The sequence below is a fragment of the Mobula birostris genome, chromosome 6 (assembly GCF_030028105.1).
Source record: "Mobula birostris isolate sMobBir1 chromosome 6, sMobBir1.hap1, whole genome shotgun sequence".
In the NCBI taxonomy this organism is placed as follows: Eukaryota; Metazoa; Chordata; class Chondrichthyes; order Myliobatiformes; family Myliobatidae; genus Mobula; species Mobula birostris.
Genome location: NC_092375.1, coordinates 197176724 through 197189292, shown reverse-complemented (window position 1 = coordinate 197189292; position 12569 = coordinate 197176724). Strand labels below are relative to the sequence as shown.

General features: G+C 44.7%; 1 protein-coding gene across 3 annotated transcripts in view; it reads right to left on the bottom strand.

The window, feature by feature from the left end:
- The window catches only part of rab3gap1 (RAB3 GTPase activating protein subunit 1), a 135552-nt gene that overhangs the window by 58052 nt on the left and 64931 nt on the right, over positions 1-12569 (bottom strand). For all 3 annotated transcript variants that reach the window (XM_072262155.1, XM_072262153.1, XM_072262154.1), the window contains one exon: positions 6937-7005. In XM_072262155.1, coding sequence (XP_072118256.1) covers positions 6937-7005 — 69 coding nt within the window. The remainder of the gene's footprint in view (positions 1-6936; positions 7006-12569) is intronic.

Here is a 12569-nt window from a genome sequence, read left to right as displayed (position 1 = left end):
GACCACTGCCACACTACCTTCCGCAATGCTTACAAAGCTCTCCTTTGCCCAGCTTTTGGAAAATCAGACCACTCTTCAGTCCTGCTTTTGCCGACATAAGGCAGGAGCTGAAACAATAGACGACCATAGTTAAAACCATCCACTGTTGGTCCGACCAATCGGCCTCCATGCTGCAGAACTGATGTTGACTGGAATGTCTTCAATGATGAGGATACCTCTGAGTTCACGGATAGAGTATTGTGCTTCATCGGGAAGTGCATCGACACCAGAGGTCAGTCAGGGACTTTCCGAACCAGACACCCTGGATCAATAGTGCCGTGTGAGCAGCACTTACCATGTGACAGAGCCTACGCTGCCGGCAATCAGCAGGAGCTCAAGAAAAGCAACTACGATCTGCGCAAAGCTATCAAGGCTGCAAAACAACAATACAAAGACAAGATTGAATCAAGATTCACAATGATTAGCACATGACTTGTGGCGAAGGTTGCAATCCATCGCAGACTTCAAAACCAAATGAACTGGTGCCGCCAACATCGCAGCCTCTCTCCCCCAGATGAGCTTAATCGCTTTTACACTCAGTTCAATATCACTAACTTTGAGCCTCCAAGGAAAGCCAGCACTACAACCTGCAACTTGGTCATCTCTAAGGCTGAGGCACGCAGAGTCTCCAACGGGTGGACAGTCGCAAGGCTGCGGGACCGGACAGCATCCCACGGCAAGTACTTAGAATGTGCACAGCACAAATGGCAGGTGTGTTTACTGACATCTTTAATCTCTCCCTCTCCCAGTGTAGAGTGCCCTCCTGCTTCAAATTATCCACCAATGTCCCTATACCAAAAAAGACCAAGGTAACAGTGGGCCAGTGAAGGAGTGGAGCTTTGAGGCTTTGACTCGAGAGATTCTGGCAGTTGGTCTGTGCAATCAAGTCAATCAAGATTAAAATAGATCAGCAGTAAGCCATTAATTAGACAATCAAGATTTAAATAGCTCAGACTCAGCAGAAAGCAACTGATTGAGCAGTCGAGGTCAGGTGACCAAACATTTTGAAAAGCTCAAACAGATAATTAGAGGGATAGCTCAAGCGAAGCAGCCAGTGGAAAGCGGCCAGAGCATGAGTGGGCCAGTGAAGGAGTGGAGCTTTGAGGCTTCGACTCGAGAGATTCTGGCAGTTTTGGCAGTTGGTCTGTGCAATCAAGTCAATCAAGATTTGAATAGCTCAGACTCAGCAGAAAGCAGCTGATTGGGCAGTCGAGGTCAGGTGACCAAACGTTTTGAAAAGCTCAAACAGATAAATAGAGGGATAGCTCAAGCGAAGCGGCCAGTGCGTGAGTGGGCCAGTGAAGGAGTGGAGCTTTGAGGCTTTGACTCGAGAGGCTTCGATGAGAAGAGGCGGAGGGCAAGCTAGCTTGCAGTTAGTTTTTACAATGTCCCCTGAGACGGTGATGTGCCTCTCATGTGAGATGTGGCAGTCTTGGGGGAACGCCCCTCTCCCACAGAGTCACATCTGCCAGAAGTGCATATGGCTGGGTGATTTGGAAGACAGTGTAAGGAATCTGGAGCAGCAGCTGGATGACCTTTGACTCATAAGGGAGAATGAGGCAGTCATAGATGAGAGCTGCAGGGACAGCCTAGTCACACCTAGGCTGTCGGAAGCAGGTCGCTGGGTGACAGTCAGAGGGGGGAAAGCGAAGGTGAGCAGACAGGTGGTGCAGAGCACCCCTGTAACCATTCCCCTGAATAATAAGTTTACCGTCCTGGATACTGTCGGCGGGGATGACCGACCAGGTGTGAGCCACGGTGGCAGGGCCTCCGGCACTGAGTCTGACCCTGTGGTGCAGAAGGGTGGGATGGAGAAGAGGGGAGCTGTCATCATTGGAGACTCTATAGTCAGGGGAGCAGACAGGAGATTTTGTGGACGTGAGAAGGACACCCGCATGGTTTGTTGCCTCCCAGGTGCCAGGGTCCGAGATGTCTCTGACCGGGTGCACGACATCCTGGTACAAGAGGGAAAGCAACCAGAAGTCGTGATACATGTTGGGACCAACGACATAGGCAGGAAGAGGGATGAGGTCCTGAAGTGTGAGTTTCAGGAATTAGGCAGAAGGCTGAAGAACAGGACCTCAAGGGTGACGTTCTCAGGATTGCTGCCAGGGCTACGTGACAGAGATGGTAAGAATTGGAGGAGATGGCAGTTGAATACGTGGCTGAGGAGTTGGTGCAGGGAGCAGGGTTTTAGATTTTAAGATCATTGGGATCTCTTCTGGGTAAGGTGGAACCTGTACAGATTGGATGGGTTGCACCTGAACTCGAGGGGGAGCAATATCCTTGCAGGTAGGTTTGCTAGCATGGGTCAGGAGTGTTTAAACTAATTTGCGAGGGGGATAGGACCCAGAGCGATAGAGCACTGGAAGAAGTGCATGGAGTAAAGCCAGATCTAACATACAGCGCAGCTTTGAGGAAAGAGAAGCAGAATAAACGGTGTAAAGATAGTAAGGCAGAAGGGCTGAAGTGTGTGTACCTCAATGCAAGAAGCATCAGGAACAAAGGTGATGAACTGAGAGCTTGGATACATATATGGAATTATGATGTAGTGGCCATTACAGAGAGTTGGCTGGCACTAGGGCAGGAATGGATTCTCAATATTCCTGGATTTCAGTGCTTTAAAAGGGATAGAGAGGGCGGAAAAAAGGGAGGAGGGGTGGCATTACTGGTCAGGGATACTATTACAGCTACAGAAAGGGTGGGTAATGCAGCAGGATCCTCTTTTGAGTCAATATGGGTGGAAGACAGGAACAGGAAGGGAGCAGTTACTCTACTGGGGGTATTCTATAGGCCCCCTGGTAGCAGCAGAGATACAGAGGAGCAGATTTTGGAAAGGTGCGAAAATAACAGGGTTGTTATCATGGGTGACTTTAACTTCCCTAATATTGATTGGCACCTGATTAGTTCCAAGGGTTTAGATAGGGCAGAGTTTGTTAAGTGTGTCCAGGATGGATTCCTGTCACAGTATGTGGACAGGCCGACCAGGGGCAATGCCATACTAGATCTAGTACTAGGTAATGAACCGGGTCAGGTCACAGATCTCTCAGTGGGTGAGCATCTGGGGGACAGTGACCACCGCTCCCTGGCCTTTATAATTATCATGGAAAAGGACAGAATCAAAGAGGACAGGAAAATTTTTAATTGGGGAAAGGCAAATTATGAGGCTATAAGGCTAGAACTTGCGGGTGTGAATTGGGATGATGTTTTTGCAGGGAAACGTACTATGGACATGTGGTCGATGTTTAGAGATCTCTTGCGGGATGTAAGGGATAAATTTGTCCCGGTGAGGAAGATAAAGAATGGTAGGGTGAAGGAACCATGGGTGACAAGTGAGGTGGAAAATCTAGTCAGGAGGAAGAAGGCAGCATACATGATGTTTAGGAAGCAAGGATCAGATGGGTCTATTGAGGAATATAGGGAAGCAAGAAAGGAGCTTGAAAAGGGGCTGAGAAGAGCAAGAAGGGGGCATGAGAAGGCTTTGGCGAGTAGGGTAAAGGAAAACCCAAGGCATTCTTCAATTATGTGAAGAAAAAAAGGATGACTGGAGTGAAGGTAGGCCGATTAGAGATAAAGGTGGGAAGATGTGCCTGGAGGCTGTGGAAGTGAGCGAGGTCCTCAATGAATACTTCTCTTCGGTATTCACCAATGAGAGGGAACTTGATGGTGAGGACAATATGAGTGAGGTTGACGTTCTGGAGCATGCTGATATTAAGGGAGAGGAGGTGTTGGAGTTGTTAAAATACATTAGGACAGATAAGTCCCCGGGGCCTGACGGAATATTCCCCAGGCTGCTCCACGAGGCGGGAGAAGAGATGGCTGAGCCTCTGGCTAGGATCTTTATGTCCTCGTTGTCCATGGGAATGGTACCCAAGGACTGGAGGGAGGCGAATGTTGTTCCCTTGTTCAAAAAAGGTAGTAGGGATAGTCCGGGTAATTATAGACCAGTGAGCCTTACGTCTGTGGTGGGAAAGCTGTTGGAAAAGATTCTTAGAGATAGGATCTATAGGCATTTAGAGAATCATGGTCTGATCAGGGACAGTCAGCATGGCTTTGTGAAGGGCAGATCGTGTCTAACAAGCCGGATAGAGTTCTTTGAGGAGGTGCCCAGGCATATAGATGAGAGTAGTGCAGTGGATGTGATCTATATGCATTTTAGTAAGGCATTTGACAAGGTTCCACACGGTAGACTTATTCAGAAAGTCAGAAGGCATGGGATCCAGGGAAGTTTAGCCAGGTGGATTCAGAATTGGCTTGCCTGCAGAAGGCAGAGGGTGGTGGTGGAGGGAGTACATTCAGATTGGAGGATTGTGACTAGTGGTGTCCCACAAGGATCTGTTCTGGGACCTCTATTTTTTGTGATTTTTATTAAGGACCTGGATGTGGGGGTAGAAGGGTGGGTTGGCAAGTTTGCAGATGACACAAAGGTTGGTGGTGTTGTAGATAGTGTAGAGGATTGTCAAAGCTTACAGAGAGACATTGATAGGATGCAGAAGTGGGCTGAGAAGTGGCAGATGGAGTTCAACCCGGAGAAGCGTGAGGTGGTACACTTTGGAAGGACAAACTCCAAGGCAGAGTACAAAGTAAATGGCAGGATACTTGGTAGTGTGGAGGAGCAGAGGGATCTCGGGGTACATGTCCACAGATCCCTGAAAGTTGCCTCACAGGTGGATAGGGCAGTTAAGCTTATGGGTTGTTAGCTTTCATAAGTCAAGAGATAGAGTTTAAGAGTTGCGATGTAATGATGCAGCTCTACAAAACACTGGTTAGGCCACACTTGGAGTACTGTGTCCAGTTCTGGTCACCTCACTATAGGAAGGATGTGGAAGCATTGGAAAGGGTACAGAGGAGATTTACCAGGATGCTGCCTGGTTTAGAAAGTACGCATTATGATCAGAGATTAAAGGAGCTCGGGCTTTACTCTTTGGAGAGAAGGAGCATGAGAGGAGACATGATAGAGGTGTACAAGATAATAAGAGGAATAGATAGAGTGAATAGCCAGCGCCTCTTCCCTAGGGCACCACTGCTCAATACAAGAGGACATAGCTTTAAGGTAAGGGGTGGGAAGTTCAAGGGGGATATTAGAGGAAGGTTTTTTACTCAGAGAGTGGTTGGTGTGTGGAATGCACTGCCTGAGTCAGTGGTGGAGGCAGATACACTAGTGAAGTTTAAGAGACTACTAGACAGGTATATGGAGGAATTTAAGGTGGGGGCTTATATGGGAGGCAGGGTTTGAGGGTCGGCACAACATTGTGGGCCGAAGGGCCTGTACTGTGCTGTACTATTCTATGCTTAACATGCTTGAATGACTGGTGTCCTGTCACACTCAACTCAATAATTAGCAAATGCCTTAAGAGGCTGGTCAAGGACTACATCTGCAGCTTGCTACCACCCAAACTAGACCCCCTACAATCTGCCTACCAACACAACCGATTGCCACTGCTCTATATACCATCCTTACACATCTGGAGAAGAAGGATGCTTATATGAGAATGCTCTCCTTGGACCACAGTTCAGCATTCAACACTGTAATTCCAGCCAGGCTTGACAGGAAGCTCAGAGACCTCGGCCTTGACCCTGCCTTGTGCACCTGGATCATGGACTTCCTGTTAGATCCCCGGCAGGTGGTAAGAGCAGACTCCCTCACCTCTACCCCTCTGACTCTCAACACAGGAGCCCCTCAGGGATGTGTACTAAGTCCCCTCCTTTATTCCCTGTATACCCATGACTGTGTCGCCACCCACAGCTCGAATCCAATAATTCATTTTGCCGACAAAACTACATTGACTGGCCTAATCTCAAATAATAACAAGGTAGCCTACAGGGAAGAAGTCATCTCTTCAACACAGTGGTGTCAAGAAAACAACCTCTTCCTCAATATTGCAAAAACAAAGGAGCAGGAGGAATGGAGATGGGCTACCACCCCTATTGACATCAATGGATCTGGGGCTGAGAGGGTAAACAGCTTCAAGTTCCTTGGCATCCACATCATCGAGGCCCTCACGTGATCTGTACACACCAGCTGTGTGGTGAAAAACGCACAACAGCACCTCGTTCACCTCAGAAGGTTGAAGAAGTTTGGTATAGGCCCCCAAATCCTAACAGCTTTCTACAGGGGCACAATTGAGACCATCCTGACTGGCTGCATCACTGCCTGGTATGGGAACTGTACATCCCTTAATCACAGGATTCTGGAGAGTGGTGTGAACAGCCCAGCACATCTGTAGTTGTGAACTTCCTATGATTCAGGACATTTACAAAGACAGGTGTGTAAAAAGGGGCTGAAGGATCATTGGGAACCCAAGTCACCCCAAACACAATCTATTCTAGCTGCTACCATCCGGGAAGCGGTACCAAAGCATAAAAGCCAGAAGCAACAGGCTCCAGGTCAGCTTCTTCCACCAGGCCATCAGACTGATGAACTCCCATTGATTTCAGTGTACTTCTATGTTACATTGACTGTTCTATTTATTATAAATTACGATGATCGCACATTTAGAGACATAACGTGAAGAATGTAAGAAATAAAGTCAATTCAATACACAGTAATAAACAGATGATGCTGTTTCCCTCCTTAGCAAAAAATTATTAATTTCTCACACATAATGAATGGAATTGGACCTATTTTAAGTTTAAAGACAAGTGTTATTTTTAGGTTAGTTTTGCTTAAGGAAACAAATTGCAGATTATGTTTTATTTTAGGCTTTCAGCATCTGCAGCATTTTGCTTTTGGACAAAAGGTGTGCATAGTTTGAATCTTTCCAAAGAAATAGCTCATTTTGTGGAAGTATCAAAGGCTGAAATACAGTATTAACAATTCTGAGATTTTATCAGGTTTGTAAGCAACATAATTCAGTTTTATGCAAAAAATTTAAATTTAAGCAACTTAGTACTTACGAGTATACATCATTATCAACAATAATGCCTTCTGTGAGATGAGGCCAAGTGGTAGCTAAATGTAATTCACTAAAACAGAAATCAGTGACAATAGTTAGAATTTTAAACATTATTATTCTTAATGATTAATCATTAGTAACTGCAGTGCATATACTGACCAAAGACAGACAAAAGACTGGATGATCACCTATCTCTTCCAACCTGCTTCTAGAACAAGAACCATATTCATGGAAATCTTTGTACTGCTAGATGTTTCAATGGAGATTTGAAATCCAGATCTTCCAATTCACTGTTTATAATTGCATTGATTTGATTTTCACCGACATTCACAAGTTGTACTTAATAGTCCCATTTTCCAGTGACAACTTGCTTAATGCAAGGGTTAATGCATCACAGTGGCTCTCTAACATTCATCAAAGTTGCTGGTGAACGCAGCAGGCCAGGCAGCATCTCTAGGAGCACCTCCTACCCAAGATCCACAAACCTGCCTGACCTATTGTCTCAGCTTGCTCCTGCCCCACCAAACTCGCTTCTGCATTCCTAGAGATGCTGCCTGGCCTGCTGCGTTCACCAACAACTTTGATGTGTGTTGCTTGAATTTCCAGCATCTGCAGAATTCCTGTTGTTTGGCTCTCCAACATTGATGTGATATAATCATTCTTTTAAAAAAAAACTTCTTTTCAATCTCGCAAACACAAGGAAATCTGCAGATGCTGGAATTTCAAGCAACACACCCAGCATCTGCAGATTTCCTCGTGTTTGCGAGATTGAAAAGTCCTGACGAAGGGTCTCGGCTCGAAACGTCGACTGTACCTCTTCCTCCACCAGCAACTTTTATCTTTTCAATCTATTAGGACTGCTACATAACGGCCTGAGATAAGCAATGTTAAAATAAATACAAGCTGGTTCAGTGAATAAAATAACCTGATCCTTTCTCAGAAGCTCAGAGACTCAGGACATAGCTTTAACATCAGACTGGGGTGGCACAGAAGCGTTGTGGTTAGCACAACGCTTTACAGTACTGGCAACCCAGGTTCAGTGGACCCCTAGCATTAACAAAAGGGGTCTGCAGATCCCAGGTTGAGACTCCTGTTTTAACTAAATTGGCAGGATGAAGGGAACTAGAGTGATAGGACTAAGGATGTGGCAGTTGGTATAGACCATAAGACATAAGAGCAGAAATAGGCTATTTGGCTCATCAAGTCTGCTCCTCAATTCAATCATGGCTGATCCTTTTTTCCCCTCCTCAGCTCCACTCCCCAGCCTTCTCCCTGTATCCTTTGATGTCGTGGCCAATCAAGAACCTATCAAGCTCTGCCTTAAACACACCCAACAACCAGGCCTCCACAGCTGCCTGTGGTAACAAATTCCACAAATTCACCACCCTCTGTGTGGTGAATTTCTCTGCATTTCTGTTTAAAATGGATACCCCTCTATCCTGAGGCTGTGCCCTCTTGCCCCATTATGGAAAACTTCCTTTCCACATCTACTCTGTCTAGGCCTTTCAACATTCATAGGATAGTACAGCACAGTACAGGCCCTTTGGCCCACAATAAGGTCAAAAGGTCTCAATGAGATTCCCCCCATCCTTTGAAACACCAGTAGGTATAGACCTAGAGCTATAAAATGTTCCTCGTATGATAACCTTCTCATTCCAAGAATTCCTTATGAACCTCCTCTGAACCCTCTCCAACGCCAGCACATCTTTTCTTAGATAAGGAGCCCAAAATTGTTCACAATACTCAGGGTGAGACCTCACCAGTGCTTTCATAAAGTCTCAGCATCACACTCCTGCTGTTATATTTTAGACCTCTTGAAATGAATGCTAACACTGCATTTGCCTTCCTCACCACTGAATCAACCTGAAAGTTGACCTTTAAGGTGCTCTGCACAAGGATTCCCAAGAACCTTTGCATCTCAGATTTTTGGATTTTCTCCCCGTTTAGAAAATAGTTCATTTCTTCTAACAAAGTGCATGACCATGCATTTCCCAACACTGTATTTCATTTGCCAGTTTCTTGCCCATTCTCCTAATCTACCCAAGTCCTTCTGCAGGATTTTTGTTTCCTCAACACCACCTGCTCCTCCACCAATCTTCGTATCGTCTGCAAACCTGGCAATAAGGCCATCTACCCTATCTTCTAAATCGTTGATACACAGCATAAAAAGCAGTCCCAACATCGGCCACTGTGGAACACAACAGGTCACTGGCAGCCAACAAGAAAAGGATCCTTTTATTCCCACTCACTGCTTCCTACCAATCACCCAATTCTGTAGCCATACTAGTAACTTCCCTGTAATACCATGGGCTCTTAACTTGCTAAGCAGCCTTATGTGTGGCACTTTGTCAAAAGCATTCTGAAAATCCAAATATACAACATCCACTGCATCCCCTTGTAATCTCAAGGAATTCCACAGATTCATCAAACAAGTTTTTCCCTTAAGGAAACCATGCTGACCTTGTCCTATCTCGTCCTGTGTCTCCAGGTACTCCATAACCTCATCCTTAACAATTGACTCTAACATCTTCCCAACCACTGAGGTCAGGCTAACTGGTCTATAATTTCCTTTTTGCTGCCTCCCTCCTTTCCTAAAGAGTGGAGTGACATTTGCAATGTTCCAGTCCTCCAGAACCATGCCAGAGTCCAATGTTTCTTTAAAGATCATTACTAACGCCCCCCACAATCGCTACTGCAAACTCTTTCAGAAACTTAGGGTGCAGTTTATCTGGTCCAGGTGTCTTCAGGGCCTTTAGGTCTTTCAGGTTTTTGAGCACCTTCTGCCTTGTAATAGTAACTGCAGTCATTTCTCTTCCCTCACACCCTTCAACACCTGGCACACCACTAGTGTTTTCCACAGTGAAAACTGATGCAGAATACTCAGTTAGCTCATCTGCCATCTCCTTGGCCGCTCTTATTGTTTCTCCAGCCTCATTTTCTAGCAGTCCTAGATCCACTCAGATCTCTTTTTAAAAAAAATATACTTTTTCTATCCAGCTCGATATTGTTTGCTAGCATTCTTTCATATTTCACCTATTCCCTCCCAATGATTCTTTTAGTTGTTTTCTGTAGCTTTTTAAGAGCTTCCCAATCTTCTATCTTCCTGCTAACTTTTCCTTTGTTGTATGCCCTCTCATTTGCTTTTACATTAGCTTTGACTTCCCTTGTCAGCCACGGTTGTACTATTTTGCCATATGAGTATTTCTTCATTTTTGGAATACATATGTCCTGCACCTTCCTCATTTTTTGCCAGCAATGGCTCTGCTGTCAGCATCTCCTTCCAATTTACTTTGGCCAACTCCTCTCTCATACCACTGTAATATCCTTTACTCCACTGAAATACTACTATGTCAAACTTTACTTCCTTCCTGTCAGTTTTCAAGTTCAACTCAATCATATTGTGATCACTGCTTCCTAGGGGTTCCTTTACCTTAATCCCCCTAATCGCCTCTGATTCATTACATAACACCCAATCCAGTACAGCTGATCTCTTAGTAGCCTCAATAATAAACTGCTCTAAAAAGCCACCTTGTAGGCATTCAACAAATTCACTCTTTTGGGATCTATTACCAACCTGATTTTCCCAATCTTACCTGCATGTTAAAATCTTTCATGACTATAACATTGCACTTTTGATACAACTTTTCTGTCTCCCGCTGTAATACGTAGTCCACATCCCAGCTATTGTTTGATGGCCTATATATAACTGCCATTGGGGTCTTTTTACCTTGAAGTTTCTTAACTCAATCCACAAGGAATCAACATTTTCCAATTCTATATTCCATTCTTTACCAGCAGAGCCATGCCACTCCCTCTTCCTACCTTCCTATTCATCCGATGCAATGGGTCACCTTGGAAATTCAGCTCCCAACAGCAACTATATTTCAGCCGCAATTCAATGATGGCCACAACATCATACCTGACAATCTGTAATAGTGCAACAAGCTCATCCACTTTATTTCTTATTCTCCATTCATTGAGATATAACCATGAGTACCATATTTGCTACCCTTTTTGATTCTGCATCCCTAATGCACTGATACTCACTCTGTTCGCTGCAATTTTGTCCTATCATCTGCCTACTCTTCGTGACTGGGCAGGCAGATGATACAACTAGATTCAGAGTGTAGTGAGATTGTGAGGAAGAACAGGCAGATGATTGGGCAAAATTGTATTCAGTGGTATATATTAAAGTGTAACAGAGGGCCAAAATCAAAAAAGGTGACGAATGCAGGACTGAAGGTGTTACATTTGAATGGACGCAGAATACAAAATACAGTAGATGATCTTGTACTGCAGTTAGATTGGCAGGTATGATATCATGGGCATCACTGAGTTGCATCTGAAAGAAGATTATAGTTGGGAGCTAACATCCAAGAATATACATTGTATTGAAAGGACAGGCAGGTAAGTAGAGGGGGCGGTGTGTATCTATTAGTAAAAAATGAAATCAAATCCTTAGAAAGATGATATACGATCGGAAGACGTAGAATCCTTTTGGTCGAATTAAGAAACCGCAAGCGTAAGGAGACCCTTTTGGGAGTTATTTACAAGCCTCCAGACAGTAGATCATAAGAAATAAGAGCAGAATTAGGCCACTCAGTCCATCAAATCTGCTCCACCTTTCTAACATGGCTGATCCCAAACCCCACACAACTCCATACACCTGCCTTCTCGCCATAACCTTTGATGCCCTGATATAGTGAGAAGGTAGGTGTATGGGGTTGGATGGGATCCAGGATCAGCCATGATGGAAGGCAGGGTAGTCCTGACGGGCTGAATGGCCTAATTCTACTCCTATGGTCTTATCCTTTGATGCCTTGACCAATCAGGAAACGATCAGCTTCCACTTTAAATATACTCATGGACTTGGCTTCCACAAATTCACTACTCTCTGGCTAAAAAAAAATTCCTCTTTGCCTCTGTTCTAAAAGGTTGCCCCTCAATTTTGAGGCTGTTACCTCTAGTTCTAGATACCCCCACCATAGGAAACATCCTCTCCACATCCACCCTATCTGGTCCTTTCAAGATTCGGTAGGTTTCAATGAGAAAAGAGCCAAGATGTTCAACGGTTTCATTTAATCAGAGAATCTGTACAATATTCAACTTGAAATTCTCACTCTCCACATGTGGGCTAAAAATTACAACAGATGATAGAAAAGGCATGTAAAAAAAGGCAATGTTGTGACAGCCACAGAGGAACTTCAATATGCAGGTAAATTGGAAAATCAGGTCTGGAATTTGTAGAATCCCTATGAGATGGGGTTTTAGAGCAGCTTGTGGTTGAGCCCACTAAGGAAAAGTCATTTTGGAATGGATGGTATGTAATGACTCATATTTGATTAGAGAGCTAAAGACAAAGGAACCATAATATGATAGACTTCACCCTGCAGTTTGAGAGGGAAAAGCTCAAATTTGATGTGTCCATATTACAATGGAGTAAAGGGAATTGCAGAGACACGAGAGAGGAGTTGACCAAAGTTGACTCGAATGGGATGCTATAAGGATGAGGCCAGAATAGCAATGGCTGGAGTTTCTAGGAGCAATTCAGAAGGTGCAGGAATGATACATTCCCAACATGAACAAGTATTCTAACCGGAGAATGAGGCAACTGTGGTTGACAAGAAGTCAAAG